The sequence below is a fragment of the Bos javanicus genome, chromosome 7, assembly GCF_032452875.1.
Source record: "Bos javanicus breed banteng chromosome 7, ARS-OSU_banteng_1.0, whole genome shotgun sequence".
NCBI lineage: Eukaryota > Metazoa > Chordata > Mammalia > Artiodactyla > Bovidae > Bos > Bos javanicus.
This window is the reverse complement of record NC_083874.1, coordinates 62,196,443-62,218,228: the sequence shown is the minus strand read 5'-3', so window position 1 is coordinate 62,218,228 and position 21,786 is coordinate 62,196,443. Positions and strand designations below refer to the sequence as shown.

The 21,786-nt window shown below is 43.2% G+C and overlaps 1 protein-coding gene across 11 annotated transcripts in view; it reads right to left on the bottom strand.

Moving 5' to 3' along the window:
• The window catches only part of SLC36A1 (solute carrier family 36 member 1), a 98,406-nt gene that overhangs the window by 50,780 nt on the left and 25,840 nt on the right, over positions 1-21,786 (bottom strand). For 9 of the 11 annotated variants that reach the window (XM_061424087.1, XM_061424090.1, XM_061424091.1 and 6 more), the window contains 8 exons: positions 18,036-18,126; positions 16,881-16,969; positions 16,089-16,184; positions 13,807-13,891; positions 12,902-13,120; positions 8,284-8,382; positions 4,582-4,748; positions 892-1,061 (listed from right to left, as the gene is read on the bottom strand). In XM_061424087.1, coding sequence (XP_061280071.1) covers positions 892-1,061; positions 4,582-4,748; positions 8,284-8,382; positions 12,902-13,120; positions 13,807-13,891; positions 16,089-16,184; positions 16,881-16,969; positions 18,036-18,126 — 1,016 coding nt within the window. Of the gene's footprint in view, positions 1-222; positions 377-891; positions 1,062-4,581; positions 4,749-8,283; positions 8,383-12,901; positions 13,121-13,806; positions 13,892-16,088; positions 16,185-16,880; positions 16,979-17,567; positions 17,618-18,035; positions 18,127-21,786 lie in introns of those variants that run through there. The other 2 variants (XM_061424097.1, XM_061424095.1) reach the window with 2 other exon arrangements.

Sequence of the window (21,786 nt, the reverse complement as noted above, 5' to 3'; positions counted from 1 at the left end):
GACAGAGGCTTGGACTGCATACTTTAAGGAAAGTTCCAATATGATAAGCAAAGATGTCTCTTTTCCCAAGAGAGTAAAATGTTTAAAAAAAAAAAAAAAACAACTAACCATGGCCAAAAAGAGACATACATCTGTGATTCAAGTATTTCAATTTAGAAAGAAACTGTAAATCTCTTAAAATTTAAATTAGATATTACAGACCAATTTATTCAAGAATTATTTTATCAACTTCACAGGAGCTTCAAAAAAATAATTTATTTTTGAATTATACCAGTTTTAACCAAGAACAAATAAGGCGCTATCTTGTCTCTCAGCTCACACTCCTGGGTATGTGGTCAGAAGAGAGGAATTAAATACAAAGTGATAAAGCAAACACCTAGGGTAGTCAACAGAAATTTTCTAAGAAACAGATTTTAGTGAGAACACCATCCAAAAGTATCTAGAATAGTATCAGGCAGTCTCAAAATGCAATCCAAGGAATAGACTGTCACACTGAAAACACGATTATTTGAAATAAACAAAGATACACCTGCTATCAAAGAACTTACAGTACTCATTATGCATGTGTGTTAAATGGATCTCTTTTAAACTTTTGCCATATTTCATACAGAATAATTGCACCCGTTTACGAAGCATCATGACCATTGCCATTACATTTTAGGCTGTCTCTATAAAGAAACTACCACTCCCGTTCCTGTATCCTTTAGAGCATGTCTATAATCAATTCAGTCCCTCTGCAGACATGCCTCAACTCTGATGCTGAGACAGTGCCCAGAGTTCCCTGCTCACACAACACTGGCTACGACACAGGCCCTCTCTCACAAAAGCCCTGGGGACTGGGCGCCCTCTGGGGAGAAAACAGACAAGGTAATGATCTTGTCTTCTACTCACACGTCAGACAGACCAGCACGGTGCGCACGGAGAGATCTATCACCAGTTCGCAGTGCTCAGGCCCGCGGGCCACAAAGAAGGGGATGATGATCTCGGCAGGGACGTAGAACTGGAGGGCGTATGTGAAGAAGATGCCGACGGAGTAGAGCAGCTTAACTGACTGGTACAGCCTGCAGAGAGAGTCGAGACACACTCAGAGCCAGCTGTGCACACTCACACACCCAGCAGTCAGACTGCAAAATGGCTCTGTGGTGATTTGGCCATATCTCTCCAAGTTACAAACGCATGTCTCCTTTGGATGAGCAATTTCAGGTCTAGGGATTTATCCTATAGCTATACTTGTACATGCACACATAAACTTACAGGAAAAATATGTCACTGCAGCTCTAAGTCTGAAAGATTAAAGAGTTCCAATGTTAATCGGTAGGGAATTGGTTAAATAAATCATGGCACCCCGATGTGCTCAGGCGTGTCTGACTCTTTGTGACCCCATAGATTGTAGCCTGCCAGGTTCCTCTACCCATGGAATTTTCCAGGCAAGAAACTGGAGTGGGTTGCCATTTTCTACTCCAGGGTATCTTCCCGACTCAGGGATCCAAACCATGTCACTTGCATCTCCTGGATTGGCAGGTAGATTCTTTACCACTAGCGCCACCTGGGAAAACTGGCATTACCACAGAAGTGTTCAAAAGTAGAAGAACTCCGGTGCTGATACGAAACTACCCCCATGACATAAATTGAAGTGAAAAAAAGCATGAAGCAGAACAGTGTAGACAGTATGGTACCCACTGTCTAAAAAAGGAAAAAGAAGGAAAATCACCCCCTTTCAGACACACATACATGTGACATTCCTATATACGCCAAGTATCTTGAGGAGGAAACACAAGAAACCTCTGAAATGGAAAATTGTAAAACAGGGGTCCTGAAGAGCCAAGTGGAAACCTAATATTTTCTGTATGCCCTTTGAACATTTGGAATCTTTTCCACGGGCATATGGCCTTTAACAAATAAAAACAGAGACCAACATGACATGGTAAAAATTAATAAACAAAACATTTTTAAAAGGCAAGAAAAAAAGGAGTAAACAGCAGGAAAAAAATACAATTCAAATGCAATAAGCCTTTTCATTATCTTTCCCATCCAACGCGGTGCTCCCAAGAATCAGATGGTGACCACACAGAATGAACAGGCAGGAACAAAAGCCATCTTTCCATCCCACTAGGGCTGGCTACGATCCTACCACTGCTTCATGGGAGGCTGCTCAGAGAGACTGCTAACCTACCATGGGACACGTCTATCTTATCCCAGACCTAGGACAGTGAAGAGTAGAAAAAAGGTCTGATCAGTAAGTATTCAGATTTGACATGCCCATTAAAGAGAAGGCCATCTTGCCCCTAAGCAAAGTTCCACTTCAAAGAAGACCCTCATGCATTACCAGCAAGAAACTGTGGCCTCCCTCCCTTGCTGGAAATCTATTTAAAAGTGGTGATTATAGGGACTTCCTGGTGATCCAGAGGTTAAGACTTCGCCTTCCAGTGCAGAGGACGTGGGTTCAATCCCTGGTCGGGGAGCTAAGATCCCACATGCCTCAGGGCCAAAAAACCAAAACATAAAACAGAAGCAATATTGTAAAAATTCAATAAAGACTTTTTTTAAAAAGTAATTATACTGTTCACGGTGTGCACTGACTTTCTCTGTGGTTGAACTTAATACCTAGAAGATGTTCTAATGCTATAAGCAGGAGAACACCCTGGGAGAGACTGAGATTGACAAAAGGTCTTTTGCTCCAAGAATACATAATTAAAAACCCTTTGGGAAAAAACCAGCTAGCAGCTCTATAATTAAACTCAGTGCAGCCCCAAAGCCTTCTGGAGTGCTGGGAAATCTAGATTCAGGATAGCCACCTGCTGGGACAGCCAAATAAATCATACCCAAAGGGAGGCAGAAAGATTAGGGGAGCTGGGGTGGAAACATCAGAGGAAAGAAGACAGATGCTCGCCTATGGCTTCAGATTATGTTGGCTGCTTCTGCTGCTCCTGATCCATTTATCTTCAGTTATGCTGAGCTATTACTTGACTCTTCTCTTTTGAAAAGGCATGAATATTTGGAAATTGAAAAGCAGGCATTAGAGGGAAAGAGAAAGACTTTTGGGAGAAAACAGCCCACTTCAGGGTTACCACTTGTCTGCTGATCAGGGTGACCAGTATTAAACACTGATCCTACTGAAAAAATACTTTTCTCAATTTCCTCAGTCAGTCCTTGTACAATGCCTCACCCATTATACCTCTAAAACCAGGCCAACCTGAAAGGTTATTCTGATCCCTAGGGCATTCGACAAGCTTTACAGCATCTGCTCACGGCTGCTGTCTGCAATGAAATTTTAATCTTCCAAAAAGAATTGCTGCTTAGGACACACCCTCTGACATTTACCTTTTCAGGAAGGATTTCAGTATGTCTTGGTCTTTCTCTGCAATACAGCAATCATGACTTAGGGAAAGTGAGATACAGAAGGGTTCCCAGCCCATGGTGAGAGGCTCGCCTGCACCTGCGCACGGAGCAAGTGACAGTCCTGGGACAGGCACAGCAGAAGCTGCGGACCAGGCAAGGCTGCCCTCCGCTTTCCTTATGTATCTGGAAAGGTTCGAGGTCAGTGGACTGGATGCTTGACCCTTCTGGGCTCAGATCTCCTGGGAGAAGTGGCACCATCAGTCAGTGGATCAATCAATCCACGAGGCATCTGTCTCCATCAGAACGACTCATCCAAACAAAGTACAAAGCTCAGCACCATCCTATTCTCCATAGTGCCAGTACAGCAGTACCAAGCTCACGCATGTTATTTGATCTGCATGACAATTCTGACAGAAATGACTAGTCTTAGTCCCCAGAAAGGGGAACTGAGGCAGTGGGAAGCTGTGACCTGTCCAAGGCTATAGAGAGCTGGGACAAAGCAGATCACCTCTATCCTCTGTGCTCCAGTGGCTTTCTGGTGAGCTCTCCTCATTTATAAAGGCCTCACTGACTCAGCAGTTAGTCCTCCCTTTTTGTTCAAAAAATCTTCACTTGGTTTTGACTGTATGCCAGGCATTGTGCCAGGGGGCTGGGGTAACATGAATGAAGCTTCTAATGTAGGGAGAGCACGGCACAGGTAAACAGACAACCACAACACAATGGAATAAGGACTGAGACAGGATCCTCATGGGACCCCGCGGCAGCAGAGAGGAGGGCCACTGACCTAGACTTGACGTTTCAGTCGGTGAGACATTAGAGAATTTCTCAAACAGAGTGACTCCCAGCATGAGGCCTCTTCACTGAGAAGGAGCTAGATGGGGGTGGAGCTAGAGCCTGAGCGGCCCTCACTGCATCTCAGGGTTTCCTCTTCATCATTAAGAACTAAGGAAAGGTTCTGTGCCCTCTCAACAGGGGAATGCATGACGGGACTGAGGGTTAGATGGCTCCCACAGGTAACAGGAGAAGAACAGATATGAGAGTCAGACTCAGGCAGGGAGACCAGCCAAAAGGCTTGATGGGCAGCCAAGGAGGATGGTGCTGATCTGGGGACTGGGGGCACGAAGGGGCTAAAGTGAAGTGGGCTAATTTAAGAGATAAGAAGGAGGAAAAATACACATTATGACCCTTATTGCTTTTTTAAAAAAAACCAGTGCTCCTAGGATTCCCTCCTTCCCTACATACCAACAGTTGGGCAGGTTGAGAGTTATGCTGCCTTGGATGTTAGCTCCAAAATGCAGGTAACCCAGAATCCCCAGGCTGACATAGAGGGCAGTGACGATAGCCATTCCCACATAGAGGATGAGCGAAAATTTCTTAGGATCCTTCATTTTGTTTTCAAGGGGCAGAACCTAGGAGAATAGTGAGAGATGAGAAAGCACCATTAATGGCCAACAACAATAATCAAGTAATATTCTCAGAAAAATGTAACCTCTCTTTTTTTCCCCAGAACTTCCCCAAAGCCCACCTGTTGTTTACTAGACAGACAAATGTAAGCTGTTCATCAGACATTATGCTTGCAGACTCTGGGAGATGGTGAAGGACAGGGATGCTGCAGTCCATGGGGTTGCAAAGAGTTAGACACAACTTAGCAACTGAACAACACTTGCCAAGCTGGAGGAGCTTTGGAGCCTGCTGTCTAAGCAGGAAGTCCCAAGAGGTATGGTGGGCAGGCCTGGAAGCCAGGACTCCTGTTGCAGGTTGGCTCTCTGCCTCCTGTGGGTTGGGAGTGCTTTTTGCACCCTGAATCCATGTGTACAGCACCCAACAAGCCCTCTCCCATCATGCCCACTCAGCATGATGAGGAAGAGACCCAGCGGTGGCCCAGGCCAACTGTACCTCAACTGAGATCATGGCTCTGCTAAGCTGTCCCAAGAATGCAAAATGCAGGTCAAGGAAAACTGCCACTCCAGTTCCCAGAAACTGCTTCCTTACCTCAAAAGGGGTGGGCACTAGCAGTGACAAGTGAAACCTCCAACTTAGAGAAACTGAGGTGCTAGGGGTGGCATGACTTAACAGAGGATCCTGGAGGCTGAAGTTTGTGGAGATGCATAACAAAACCCAGTTTTCAGACTCCTATTTCAAACCACTGACCCTGCAGCCTCCTCCCTCACAGCAGAGGATTTTCTTTAACATTTGCTAAAGCCAAGGAAAGGCCTTTTACTTGCAGTTTTTTAATACTTAAAATTTTATTATGAAAAAGTTTCTAAAAATTCTATTGAAGTATGGTTGATTTACAAAGTTGTGTTTAACTTCTGCTGAACAGTGATGTGACTCAGTTATACATATACATATTCCTTTTCGCATCCTTTTCCATTATGGTTTATCACAGCATGTACTTCCCTGTGCTATACAGTAGGGCCTTGTTGTTTATCCATCCTACACATAATAATCTGCATCTGCTAATTCCAAACTCCCTTTTCCCCAACCCCCACCTACTCCGCCCCCGGTAACCACAAGTCTGTTATATTTGTGAGTCTGTTTTTGTTTCGTAGATATGTTCATTTTAGATTCCATATGTAAGTATCTTTATGACTTACTTCACCTAGTATCGTAATTTCTAGTTGCATCCATGTTGCTACAAATGGCATTATTTCATTCTTTTTAATGGCTAAATAAGATCCCTGTGTGTGTTTATGTGTGTGTGTATTCATTATCCATTTATCAGTTGATGGACATTTAGGTTGCTTACATATCTATTGCGAATAGTGCTGTTATGAACATAGCGGTGCATGTATTTTTTTCAAATTTTGTCTGGGTATATATGACATGTATAACCCACGACTGGGACTATTAGATCATATGGCAACTCTATTTTTAGTTTTTTGAGGAACCTCCATACTATTATGAAAGGCATTTTATGAAGAATGGTTCATACAGGGAACAGGGAAAAGACCAAATGTGCCTATGACTACCTTCATGATCTGCTATCAACCACATCTGGCTGGGCTGTTGCAGGAAAAGCAACTTAGGGAAACATCTATCTGGCCCCTTCCTCTGTCTTTGGTCTTGTCATTGTGCCCATTTTCCACAAGTGCCTCTGGCCACCAGACAGAGCACGTCTCAGCCAGACCCACCGGCAGACGGCAGACACCATGAGCCTGCTGTTGGCCCACAGCTACCGGGTACATCACAGCTCTGCATCTCCAACTGACCTTCAGCATCCCCCACACCAGATCAAGGGGCTCAAGCTTCAGTTGATCCACAATCCAACAAGAAACAGTTTCTAAACTTTCCTTTGGTTTCTTTCTATGGGGAGTCTTGGGAGCCAGAGGACAGGGAGCCCATCTCCTTCAGGCCAGCCAGTCTGGACCAGGGGTGCAGAAACACAGAGAGCACGGGAAAGCTCAGTGAGCCCAGAGCTTTTCCTGGTCACGCCCAACAACCCTCAGATCCGGCCTAAGAGTCAAAACAGCCATATCTCTATTTTAAAAAGAGAAAACACCAACAAATCTTGAATTAATAGATAAAGACGGTAACAGAATGACTTTATCTGAGCCCCTGCTGATGAAATGAAGCAAAGAACAACTTCTGCCCTGTGCTGCTAGGGAGAGCTGATAAATTCAGCACAATGTTCCTTAAGAACCCAGGGTCCCTGGACATCTTTCCACATTCACTCAGCCTCTTCTTTCCAGATCTGAGTGCTTCAAAGCTCTTTATCCTACTGTAATATGGGTCCCTTGAGGCCTCTGCCTGAGCAGCAGGGAAACCATATATGTTTGTGAATCAAGGTGAGATGTTCTTCTTGGGCAATGAGAAGCCCCAAGGGCAAGCACCAGGGAAGGTTTAAAACCTCAGAACAGTCACATACACCTGCTCACTCAAAAAGTCTCTCCCATGATGTTACGAGTCATATTAACACATTCTATTGACATCATCAGGGCAATTCTCAAATCGTGACAAAAAATGTCCACCTCTGAGGTTTTCTTAAAAGTGTATAAGGATGCTCACCTTATATAAAGAAAACCTAGACAGTGCACCTAAATGAGAAGGAAGTCCAAATGGGAGGGTATATGTATATGTACAGCTGATTCATTTTGCTGTTTGGCAGAAATTAACACAACACTGTAAAGCTCCAATGAAAATTAATTTTTAAAAAGTGTGTAAGGTGACAGAGCAATCAAATAGGGACAAAAAGATACTCCATGAAAGGAGAACTGTCTTCCCATTTCCTAAGCCCTAGGCTAACAGCTTTCTTCAGAAAAGAAATCTGGACCTTTATTATGAAAAACACAAGTAAAAATCTAATTAGGTACACCCGAGGGACAGAGTCCTCTCTTTAGGGGAAATTGGTGAAATCGCAGCAATGATGGAGGAGCTGAGCTAAGAGTGAAGGCTATTGGTTTATGCATGGAAAATACAGCTCAACAAAGTTTCAGGGCAGAGAACTCACTCATATGTTTATTGATTTAATGATAATATCAATACTATTATTAATGAAAATAAAAATTATTGAATGCTCACCACATGTCAGGGATTATTTGAAGTATTTTAGACATGTCTCATTTAATCCTAAAAACTATTAACACTAGGCTCCCTTTTCAGAAGCATACAATGAAGAATCCGAGAAGGCAAGACCTTGCACAAAGTCACATAGGTACTCTTTGGCAGAGTTGAGCCTAACCCCAAATTGGTCCAGCTCTAGACCCTGCATTCCAATCTGTCACCCACCGCTGCTTACTGCATGCACAAGAGATGCGTGTGCAATAGACAGGCTTGAAGGGAAACAAAAACTGGAGCTAGGAAACTTCAGTGGAGTCTCTGAAATGCTGTTCATTAAATGGCCAATAAACCTTAAAGACAATTTCTAGGAGCATTTCCTCAGCATTCCTTAAAATGGACCTTAAGAACACCGAGGGCACCAGAGAATCACGATGCATCTCATACCATCCCGATGCCTTCAAATGCAAAAATGGCCGTGCCAAAGAACAGAGGGTAGGTCTTCCAGGAAGCCACCAAGGGGAGGTGGCTGGGGTCTGGGATATTCTGAAAGAGAGAAAACAAAATAGAGCAAAGGCTATACAGAGATTCATGATTTCAACCCCAGCATCAGACCGGTCAAACCTTTCCTAAATCTAATATTCTCTTAAGGGAAAAAGTATGACACTATGACATCTCAGAGATAATTTGGGGTTGTATGTAGCCCTTCTATTTTTCCTTCAAGCCAAGAAAAGTCTACTTGCTTTGGGGAAACTCAAATGTTAGAGACTATATAAAAAGAATCACATTCTTTCACTAGGTGATCCCATCCCCAGAAATATAATCTGACAAGGAAAAGATGATTAAAATATGAAGAAAATTGAGCAAAGCCTTTGAATGGTAAGCAGCAGCAAGCCTAAATGTTCCTGAACATCTGTCTGTTAGTGTACTGCACATCAACTAAACCACACTCTTGCACTATTATGCACTGTCTAAAAAGTACAAAGCGGGATAAGTAGTACATGAAAAACTGCTAATGAAATAATAGTGAGAAAAATATTTTAAAATTTTATATATTTACTATGATACAATTACATAAACATTCCACACAGATACAGCTGGAAGAAAAGGTGGTAGGTTTTTAGATGAGTACTTTTCTCTTTTATCTCTACTTCCCTCTCTTTCTTTTTTCAAAAATTCTGTGAATCAGTACTTGGAAAATATTATTGACAGGCACATGACAGCACTATTGGTACAAAGCGGGGGAAATAGCAAAAACAGCATTTTAAAAAGAAGGCAAATAAAAACCAAGGCAACTGATAACGGCAGGTACAATGTACCTAGCTAGCTGACCAATGGCAAGATTCCCCAGTGATGGCCGGTATCGAAGGAGCAGGACTCAAGAGACAAAAGCTGCCATTCTTTCAGAATTTGACTTTTAGATTTAAAAATGTCTTTAAAACTGCCTTTTACAATGTTTTAAACCTGATTTAACTATAGAGTATCTAGATAAATATGGAGCCTGTTCTAACAGTGTGACAGAATAACATCGGAGGACAAAAAAGAGACCTACTACTAATCTCTATAGTAGGTTTCTCTTTGAAAGATTTCAAACCAATTATATTGGTACTATAGTCTCCTTAAAATATGAAGAATTTTTAAAATGCTTTCTTTTCCAAGCCCCTGCTAAGAAACCAGTTAGATCTCTTTATGAGAAGCACTGCAGTTCCTTGAATGAAGCTGAGACTAGTAAATATTTTTTTTTTTGATGAAACATGATGGTAAGATTGTCCTTTAATTCCCTGAGTCATAGTATAACTAGAGTTTCTGAAAACTGCCCAGGGTCATACATTGGGCTGAGACGTCACAGAGGGAATTTCAAAATACACGTCTGGGGATACTGGTGTGAATGAGACCAGCAGAAGAAATTTACATACTTAATGATGGCTACTGCCTTATACCCCAACCAACTAAATGGAAAAACTTTTAATTTGCAAAAAATGTACAAATTAAAATCAGGTCATTTTCAACATATTATCTCCTCATTTGCACCACATTATCATGTAACTATAATAGCTTTTTGAAAAAATGTTGTTAAATGTACATAAAGAATTGCTGGATGTACTCCAATTTTAGGAATATTATTAACTGCGAAAAAATATGTCTCAGAATTAAGGATATCTGTGGTGGTCCAGTGGTTAGGACTCTACACTCTCACTGCTGAGGGAATGGGTCTGATCCCTTGAGCCTCCAGGTACTGCCATAAAAAATAAAGAAAGAAAGAATTAAGGACATGCAGTGATGAATTAAGGACGTGCACTGGGAGCCAAAACAGTTACTGGGACTCTGCTCAGAAGTGCGCCATTTGTCACACATGTGATGAAGAGACCTGCTCAGGTGGAAGGAGCCAAGCGACTCCCTCCAATGGTGTGAGTCTGAGGAGCAAGGGCACCAGCCACGCACATGCTCAAGGCTAGGAGAAAATTCAGGAACTTTGGACATTGGGGGATTTATCAAGACAAAGAGGGAAAGATACCAACAGGGGACAGCAGTAAGAGCAGCGACAAAGACAACCAGAGGGACAGCTTTAGCCATGCGCCACATCAACAAGAAGCTGCTGGCCACCCAGCCAGACCACATTCTCCCCTCTCCAGCCCCAGGAGAGAGCACTCCCGGGTCACAACACTCCTCCCCACTGAGCCCAGAGGCAGGCTCAGAATCGCTCTCGGGCCTCAGCAGGGCTGCCTCGTCCAAAAGCGCAGGTTGTACTAGGCACAGACAGACCTCTGGACAGACACTTCTCTCAGCTGGGACTGAGATGCTATGGACCCTGTATTTCCATCCCTGTCCTCCAATCACAACGACCACAGCCCAGCTATCTGCAATGGTATGAAATTAAATGTGGTGTCTATGTGAACTGGCCTCACTTCCTGTGTCTTTGAAAATGTTCACTGCAGCAGGTCCTAAGCACCAACTGAGATCTCTAATTGTAAAATTAAATCATACGTTTATTTGTGCTTCCTTGTGTTAACTTAATGGGCCAAAGATAGGGGAAGAAACTCTCTAGAAATGGTCGTTCACGTGGTCACAGGTCCTCCTTCCAGTCCATTAAAAAAAACAGAACACAGACAGCTGTCTATTTTATGCTTTAGAAAATAGTTCTACAGGAGAAGAGTCCATATCTGCCACCCACCTGAAGGAAAAAACAGAATGCTCACTGACGACAGTGTTGATTTAAATTCATTATGTCACTTCCTCAGTATAAAAGTCGTTGCATTTTATACCCCACTGTTTTCCTGGGAACCTCATCAGTGGGTAACTGGGTCACTGTTATGCAGACTGTGAAAATGAGGTAACGTTCACCTGTCAGACTGGCCCAAATTAAAAACATTGATACGTCCAGTGTGGCTAGCATGGGATGCTTACTGACTGTGGAAGGAGCCTGTAAAATTGGTAAACGGCTTTTGGAATAAGCAACTTGACAGTACAAAAAATTCTAAACTGTATACTCTCCAGCAAGTGTACCTCCAGCTCCTCTGTATGCATATATTATATAAATACATGGAGAAGTACTTATACATGTCCACAAAATGATAAGCATAAGGATACTATCATAATACTGAAATAACACTAAGGTGATACATGAATTGACAGGCCACTGACTGGGGACTGGTTAAATAAACTACAAAACTATGGCACATTTATTCTCTGAGATACTATTTAATAATTTTTAAAAAAGAGGTAAAAACAGATATATCAACATGGAAAGCTTTCTGAGGCACTGTTAAAGAAAAAAACTAAGGTAGATAAACACTATATATAATAATTTTTTAAATTATGTTAAAAAACACAAAACCAATTTTCATTTTATATATTTCTCTACATAGAAATACAATATGTAAATCCATTCAAAGGACCTAGAAACACATGTAGCAGGTCCCAGAGTGGAGGAGATTCAGGGTGGGGACATGCTGCTCACAGGTACTTGTGTTGTCTGTATTTTAATGAGCATGTATTGATAAGTTGTTTGGGGAATTACATTCAATATCAGGAGATGATGAAGGACAAGGAAGCCTGGGGTGCTGCAGTCCATGGGGTCGCAAAGAGTTGGACACAACCTGGCGACTAAACAAACAAACAAAAATCTTTCTTTAAAGTTATCCTTTTAAAGGGTGGTGGGGGAGGGACAGTTATGGAGTTTGGGACTGATAGGTACACAATGCCGTATTTAAAGTGGATAACCAGTAAGAACCTACTGTATGGCACCGGGAACTCTGCTCAATAGTATGTAACAAGCTAAATGGGAGAAGAATTTGAAAAAGAATACACATGTATATATATAACTGAATCACTTTGCTGTACACCTGAAACTAACACAACATTGCTAATCAACCATACTCCAATATAAAATACAAAGGTAAAAAAATAAAGTAGAAGGGAAACATGGAAATAAAAATGAGATCCTCAGCCTGATCTTCTACCCATCCATATACAGATGTCCTCTCCTGCACCACCCCACAGACCTGACCACATGGGCTACATGAGGGGGAATGATCACCAGATTTAGAATTCTGACAAATAAACACAAAACTGGAGTGGTAAAATAATAATATAATATTCCTCATTATATTATATCATATGATGATTCTTCTATTAGTATAAAAACATAAATTGTACAATTTAATATTTAAGAATCATCTTAGTATTTTCTCTATTTTCCAATCTTATACAATGATCATGTATTATTATCTAACTGGGAAGAGTCTAAACTAGCAATCTCAATGGGAGTGATTTTGCCCTCCTTGAAGACACTGGGCAATATCTAGAGACATTTTTGGCTGACACAACTTGGGGAGCAGTTGCTACCGGCACCTAGTGGATAGAGACCAGGTTGCTGCCAAACACCCCATGATGCACAGGACAGCCCCCACAACAAAGAGTTATCTGGCCCAAGTGTCAACAGTGCCCATGCTAAGAAGCCCTAATCTTAGCACACTGCTTGTAAGTAACACCCCTATTTATGCTCACTTCCTCACTTTGTATCTCCGATTATTTACAAGACACAGGGAGAAGGCTGAGCTCCTACCTGAACAGTGAACTGGTAGATCATGACCAGGCTGACTGCCATGGTGATATTGGCCAACAGGGAGAAGATGGACAGGGCTCGCAGGTTCCTGACGAACACCAGCAGCACCATGAACGGCAGGAACGTGAGCATGTAGAGCCTCGAGTCCATAGTGGGCGTCAGGATCACTGTCTCGTTGTTGTGGCAGTTGTTGGTGGTCCCATTGGCCATTTCTATCACCTAGAGTGAACGGGAGAAACAGAGACAGCCTCTCAAATGACAAAGGCCAGTGACCCTCCCACCGGAAGGGGTTCTAGGCTAAACGCTCGGTGTGTGAACAAAGTCGTATAGGAAGTCAGTGGTCATGGAACCATCTGCAGAGATCTTCCTAATTATCATTAGCAACCCAACTGTCAGAGCTGGGATTGATCACATCGTACCTAAAGACAAGAAAGGACTTTCCTGGTGGTCCACTGGTTAATAATTCACCTGCCAACACAGCGGACATGGGTTTGATACCTGGTCCAAGAAGATCCCACATGCCACGGGGCAACTAGACCCATGCGCTGCAACTACTGAGGCTGTGCTCTACAGCCCACGAACCACAACAAGAGAAGCCAGCACAATGAGAAGCCCGAATGCCACAAGTGAAGAACAGCCCCTACTCGCTGCAACTAGAGAAAGCCTGTGCACAGCAACAAAGACCCAGCACAGCCATAAAGAAATAATAAAAAATACAGACAAAAGGACAGCAAGACGTCTTGAGGTTTCTCGATGTTCTAGGTCTTTAATAAAATCAAACGACGCTGACCCTGTTCTATGTAAAGTGTTAAGATCTCAATTCTCGTGCTGAACAAAATTGGCTTGGGAGGGATCCTAAACAGAAAGTCCATTCATCTCTTGCCATTCTTTTCACTAGGGCCTACCTGTTTAAAGTTGTCAGCCAGAAAGACAAAATAGATACAGCAGAATCCCAGCTGCGTGACGATTAGGAAGAAGTCCACCATGCGCCTGTGGGTGGGGAAGGAAGGAACATAAAAGATCAAACAATAGAAAGCAAGACAGCCAGAGAGATGGGAGTTTGAACAGTGCTTCTTCCCAAGTCATCACAGACCCTTCCCATCAGGTTACAAGGATGAGGGTGCCCTGATAAGAGGATAAACTGTGTCCCTGTTCTAGAGCCCTGGAAGAAGGTAAGGGAGGCGCTATCTGTATGGTTCCCGAGAACACCTTGCTGGCTGCATGCCAGGAATGCTACACACAGTCAGGCAGGCCCGAGACAGTCCTGAGACTGGACTGGCAGGAGTGCAGCACACACATAAGGACTACCACCCATCCCTTGGCTGCCCCTTCCCTATGGCCCGCCTGTCCCATTTCATCATGTTTATCCTAAAGCTACAGGGAGCCCTTAGCATAAGAGCCCCAGAAGTGGACCCCTTCACCGTCTCCTTCTATAACTTGGATCAAAAAACCAACCAACTCTCATGTAAGGACATGGAAAGAGATGTATCAAAACAGACTGTGGCTGAAGCACAGTTACAATAACAACAGCTAGTGACAACCTAACGGTTCATCAAAGGGAAAATGCTTAAATTATACGCCATTTTAGATGAAACAGTACATAGCAGGTAAAAAGAATATGTTAAATCTACGTGTGCCAAAACAGAAATGTCTAAAGTCCATTAAGGGAAAAAAAAAATCCCACCAAGTTTCCAGTCAGAATGCATAGTATGGTATTTACTGTAAAAAATGTGAGGAATCTGTACATGTTTTTACATACTCAGAAAATTCCAGGAGAATATTCATGCAACTGCAACTGTACTTTTACTCTTCATTTTATGTTTTTCTATCTTGTTAAAAAAAGTTGTTGTTGCTGCTGGGGTTTTTTTTTCACCATGAGCACACATTAATTTTATTAAAGGAAGGAAGGAAAGGAGGGAGGGAAGTAGGGAGGAAGGGCGGAAAGAAAAAGAGGGGGAGGAATTGGGAGAGAGAGAAAGAGAGAAGGAGGAGAGGGAAAAAAACAGATGCAGAAAAAGAAGAGGAGGGAGGAGAAGAAGACTCAGCCAACAACCAACCAACCAACAGAGGTCTCTTGGCAACTTGGCTTCTCCAGGCACAGAAAATGATTTTCCCGAAAGAATTACAGAAACCTGCATCACAGGAGGAAGCTTACTATGTGTGAAGGTAAAAGTCTCCCTATGAGTTCTTCTGGAGAACATTAGTATGATTCAATTTAAAAAAAGGTCGGGGGGACTTCCTTGGTGGTCCAGTGGCTAAGAATCTGCTGTGCAATGCATGGGACTCTGGTTCAATTACTGGTCAGAGAACTAAGATCCCACATGTCCGAGGGCAACTAAACCCATGCACTGCAATGAAGATCCTGTTGTTGCAACTAAGACCCAATGCAGCCAAATAAATAAACATTAAAAAAAAAAAAAAGGAGTTTTCTATGTCAAAATGTACCATTGCCTCAAATGGTAAACAAATAGTAGAATACTTCTCTCCAGGTGTCTGAAAAATTACCAGAAGGAGAAATTTCCAAATACCTCTCATGTCAGCTCCTAAAACATCTCTTTCCCTGAAAAACCCTTTTTCTCTAATTCCCCTCACCTCCCCCTTGAAGCCCTGCTTCTCCTGCCCAGTGCCCGGCCCTGAAAGCACCTATCAAGTACGCTTCTCACTGGCACAATAGACAAGAGCATCTTTAGGGCTCCTCCCCCTCGGGGCCCCTGCGGTGCATTGCTAGTTCCTGATACTCTCTCTACTGGTATACCCTATTCCTGACCTCTTGTTCTCAACAGATCTTCCACACATCTTTCTCCTTCTCCTGGAGAGCCAGGACCATGTAATATGGGGAAACCATCCTCCCTATACCTGGAATTGCTTTGTACCACTTACAAGAATGTGTTCAAATGTCTGTTGACCAAAAGAGGGGATAAAATACCATCGCTGGTCACAGGCTGTCAAAGCTGGAAGAGCCCTTAGCTACCTTTCAGGCCAGTGCCTTCCTGTCTTACTAATGAGGAAACTGAGGCCCACGGAGAGGAGTGGTCACACAGCTCAAGGTCACACAAATGACCACTGGCAAAGCTGAGCCCAAGCAATGTTCTTCCCACTAGCTACATGGTCTTCCACCCATCATCATTCTATCTGAAGACCCCCACACTGGGCAGCCACAGCCGCAAAGAAGAAGGAAACCCATTACCTTCCCCAGTGTGCGTGGTTCCGGAGCCAGGAGATGGGGCTGGCTTCCAGGCTGTACATCACTGTATCCCCATAGTCCACAAAAGGCTTGTTCAGTCTGGAAGAAAGCAGAGAGGAGAAGGGAACAGTGTGGGGTCAGACAGTGACAATGACAGGACCAACAGGGCTCATGGAGACCTGGGTAGGTTCCCCATCTGCCACCCCAGACACAGCACCAAGTCCTCAGTCTGATGCTTTCAAGAAGCCTAAGTCTGAAGTCGATGGGACAGTTACTTTCTTTATAATTAAGCAATCATCTGGTAAAATCCTTTCAATGGGGTGCATATTACAAAGCACATAAAACTAGAACATGGTCTCTGCACACTGGTTCTAAGTCAGTGTGACAGATGACGCATGTGTGTGCTCACTCAGTCATGTCCGGCCCTTTGGGACCCCATGGACTGGAGCCCGCCAGGCTCCTCTGCCCATGGTATTTTCCAGGCAAGAACACTGGAGTGAGTTGCCATGCCCTCCTTCAGGGGATCTTCCTGACCCAGGGATCGAACCCACGTCTTCTGTGCCTACTCTAGTGGCAGGCAGATTCTCTACCACTGAGCCATCCGGGAAGCCCATGTGACAGATGACAACAAGCTACAAAAGGGCACAGAAACTGCCGGAGAAAGGCCATTAACGAGTGGCCACCTTCAGCTAGCAGAGAATCGAGAGTGATGTGTGTTGAGCGCTCACTTCCGGCGCTGGTAACGGAACCTGGAAGGACAGCCTGTCACTCAAGAGGTGCATGGAACACCCTCACCTGTAGCAGAAGTGGTGAGCGCACTTCACCAGGATACGCATGCAGTGCACAGCCACGAGGCCAATCACCAACAGGCTGAGGGGACCCATCTGTGCATAGGCGGTGCGGGCCAGGAAGGGAGAGACAGGCAAGCAGAGTTAGAACTGGAATTCGCACATGATCAAAATGTGACTAGGGTACCTTCCAATGACAGAACTTCTGGCAGGGCATTCAAGAAACAAACATGCTCACAGAGACTAGTTGAGCAGGAAGGGCACCCTCTGAACCTCGGCAGGCCTTCTAGACAATTAATCTCCCTGAGGAGAACGACACAGATTAGGCTGTTTCGAGACTGCTGCCTACTCAGCAGAACAGAAGGCTCCTGGGACTGTCTGGGAAGAAAAGACAGGCTAAGGGCTGGTGGGAGGGGGCGAGTTCTGTCTAGAGTAATGGCACAGGCCAGTTTTCAGCGGAGGACAAGTCCAGCCTCTGGGCTACCTCTAACTTTATTTATTTATTTCTACTTTTCCCATATAACTTTTTTAAGTTGATATGTTGTTATTTTCATTTTTATTCGGTTAAGAATTTTTTTTTTTTCTGGCCTCAAGCCATGTGGGATCTTAGCTCCCAGTCAGGGTTTGAACCAGTGCCCCTCGCAATGCTGTAGTGGAAGCACAGAGTCTTAACCAATGGACTGCCAGGAAATCCCCTATCTCCAACTTTAAAAGAAAGCAGAATGGCTCTGGACAGGCAGTCCATCAGGGGGAGAATCAAGAAAGGAAAAAAATTAGATTTTCAGAGTTGTCCATCTAAGGGCAGGGCGTGGAAAGACTATGGAAAATGGACAGAATTCTGTTATTCTTTAGTTACTATTATTGATGGAAATGGCCAGGACCTCCTCCTTACCTCAAGTAGCCTCCATGAGGGCAGGAATCTTTGTTTGTTTCACTCACTAATAGTAGTCTCAAGAATCTAGAACAGTGCCCGGCACACAGCAGATCCTCAAAACATACCTTTAGAAGAATAAACCTGAACCCTGCTTTTTCTCAACTGCATTTGAAAAAGAAAAACTGCCCATTTCAAAATGTTTTATATGAAGTAAATTAAACACACACACATGCGCACCATCTCCTAAAATTTGTCACAATACTTCCTTGCACCGATGCAGACCCTTACCAAGATGCCGGCATTTTTCACCGCCAGAGGCAGCCCCAGGAGTCCTGTGCCAATGTTGCTTTTTAGCAGGTGGATCAGGGTCTGGAACCATCTGAAGTGGGAATAAGGCAGACAAGGGCAGGTTAACAATAATAAGAGGTAACATTTATCAAGTACTTACCGTTGAGCTAAGTGCCTTCATGAACCATCTCATTCAATTTCCAGCATGGCAGGCATATTCTTTACCACTGAGCCACCAGGGAAGCCCAGAATAACATGATGAGATAGGTATTAACTTCATTTTACACAGGATGAAGCAACTTGTTCAAGATCACACACCTGAGTGTGAACCTGGATTCAAACCCAGGATGTCTAGCCCCCGAGCCCATTCTCCTAGTCACTGGGCTATAATGTCCATCCCCCAAGGCATCTCTGAGTTCACCTTGCTTAGAGATTAGACCAGAGGGACAGTATGGTGTCGCTCCTGGTGTATTGGTTTTCACCCTGGAACTTTCCATTATAAAGACTCAGATCCAGAATTGCAACAGAGGATTCCAAGCATAACTGTGAAAGACAGACACACTGCTGTGAGTAAAGAACAGGGGAAATAACAAAATAGAAACCCCAAATCCCTATCAAAAAGTTTTATGTAACGTGAACAGAGTAAAAGTCATGTGGTCCCACAGTCCCTGGTGTATTGTGTATTTAAAAAAAAAAAAAAAGTCAAATGCCATAGTCCTAAGACTGGAGAAGCCCTCTTCAGACAGTCGCCTAATTTATCTTTCTGCCTTGAGAATAGTGTTTTCCCTTGTCTGTTATAGACTGTCCCTCTCAAGCTGCAATTGGAAAGCCACTCATGTGTAATTATTTTTTCACTCAACAAACACCATCTATAATGTGTAAAACATTGTGTTAATGCAATGGTGGAAACTGCATGGATCAGATGTGAACTTTAGTCTCTGGAAACTAATAGAGTCTGCAGGAAAATAAGGCAGACACATGAAAAAGATCAAACATGATACCACTTTGCCCCAGACTTCCTCAAGATTTGGTCCCTGGCACTGTCTGGAAATTCTTCTCCACATATAACCTAAACACCTCCTAAATGATGTTTCCACACATGTCTTCCAAACTGCAATTTAGTAGAAACTGAAAGCAAATCATGTGTTATCTTGTGGTGGTGGTTTAGTCACTCAGTCGTGTCTGACCCGTGCGACCCCATGGACTGTAGCCCACCAGGGAGCTCTGGCCATGGGATTTCCTAGGCAAGAATACTGGAGTGGGTTGCTATTTCCTTCTCCAAGGGATCTTCCCAACCCAGGGATCAAACCAGGGTCTCCTGCATTACAGGAGAATTCTTTTCCATTGAGCCACCAGGGAAGCCCATTAACTTGTAAGAACCATAATAAAGAAGATCTGTCTACACTCTCTAGAAAGGAATTTTACTCTCGGTAACCTTTCTCCCTCTACCTCCAGGAAGAAAATCTCTTGACCTTCCTACTGTCCCCAAGTTTCTCATGCAAGATCAAGAAAACTGCTTCAAGTCTGAACAAGAAGAGGCAAGTGCTCTCCTGGATGAAACTAAGAGACGGCAAGGGTGCAGGGGTGACTCCTCCATTATCAAGGGCCAGTGACTAGGAGATTATGGGCAGAATGATGGAGCAGTCAAATTTCTATCTTGGCAAATGTTTAATCCACTCAAAGGCAAAGGTAAGCACCTCACCAAAACTACCTGCCTACCGCAGGCCTCCCCAAAACACCCTGGGCTGGGTTTCATAGGAGATCAGATCCCTCCAGCCCTGATTCCGCCATTAATTCATTACGAAATTCCCTTCCCTCCTCTGGGCCTATCATCTCATATGAGAGGACTGGACCAGAACAGCAAACTTCAACTCTGAAACAGGAGGGCTCTAAGCAATTAACCAAAATTATTCTTTGTTAAAATCATCAATGTATTTATTTTTGGTGGTGCTGGGTCTTCGTTGACGCGCTCGGGCTTTCTCTAATTGCAGAGAGTGGGGGCTACGCTTCACTGTGGTGCACAGGCTTTTCATTGCGGTGGCTTCTCTCATTGTGGAGCACAGGCTCTATGCACGCGGGCTTCAGTAGTTGTGGCACATGGGCTTAGATGTCCCGAGGCATGTGGAATCTTCCCGGACCAGGGAATGAAACCCATATATCGTGCACTGTCAGGTGGATTCCTATCCACTGTACCTAAAGGACTTCCAAAATTAAGCTTTTCACCAGTGGCCACGAGCTGGGATTACCCAAAACCATATGAGTTATCACAGTATCAATTCCATGGACTAGAGAATCTTAGCTATGGGGGTAAGAGGGAAAAATAAGCCTAGCAAATCATAGTTCTTATACTTTTTTGGCCTTAGGACCCTTTTATGTACTTATAAATTACTGAGGATCCCACATAGTTTTTGCTTACATGGATTATATCTGCTGATATATATATATGTATATATATATACATATATATATTTTATAAATTAAACCAAGAAACTTAAAAATACATATTAATTTAAAATAACAATAAACTTACTACGTTAATAAAAATAACCAATTTTTAACAGAAAGTAACTCTATTTTCCAAAAAAAAAATGTGAAAAGAAGTGCACTATCTTACTTTTTTTGCAAATCTCTTTAATGTCTTGTTTGGTAGCTGGATTATCTTCTGCATTCAACCTCTTGTGATACATTGCTTTGATGGAAGTCCCTGAAGAAAATCTGCCCTCACACAGATGTGTAGTTAGAATGTATCTGAATAGCCTGTTTAGGCAACTGTGATATTTTTTATTTGATACTACATCAAAACTCTACACACATAGTTTCTTAGGAGTTAGTTGTAATGTGGAATCTGACCTTTTCATACTCTACTATGTGAAAATACACTGGCAATCTTGCTCCTTGAATAGATCTTTTACCCACACACAATTTCCCAACATCACACTTTGGCCATATGGGAGATACTGGTTCCCTGAGCTACACAGATCTTTCAAATGCTGGCACATTTCATTATATGACATTTTAAAAAATCACATTCATTAGTATCATCCCTAATCTCATTAGACAAGTCTTTAGATAAAGGGAAGCTGTCAAGGTCACAGTGCAGGATACAAGTTTATTTTTTCTGATTTTGCTCAAAAGCTCAAATTTCATTGTTGGCAACATATAGCACTGGTTTTTTGTTTTTTTGGTTTTTTTGGCTGTGCTGAATCTTCACTGTGGCTCGAGAGCTTTCTCTAGTTGCAGCATGCTGGTTTGGTTGCACCTGCGGCATGTGAGATCCTAGTTCCCCAGCCAGGGATTGAACTCTGTCCCCTGCACTCAAAGGCAACTTTTAAACCACTGGACCACCAGGGAAGTCCCTTAATAGTTTTTCCTGAGGTGACGGTCTCATTACTTTCATTTTCAAGAAAATATCTGCCAAGTACTCAGATCTGAACGACCTACGGCTTCCTAGTTGTTCAGCAGAACAACAACTAAGTTGTTCAGATAACTCAGTAGAACCAGCTAGAGGTGGAGAGGGGCTTATAATGCGGGCAGACGGTCTCCTCTAGTTTGGAGTTCACTAGAGAAAATGCCACGCACCAGGAAAGACTGCAGCCAGGGGGCCTTTACCAGTAATGAGCTCCAAGAGAAGCTTTCATGTGCACTTTCCATTTTGTCACACAGAATATTAACAAAATATTCTGGACTGAAGGGTCAAGATTTAATAAAATTAGTGATATGACTGCTTCATCAAGGACATGCTTAAGTGAAA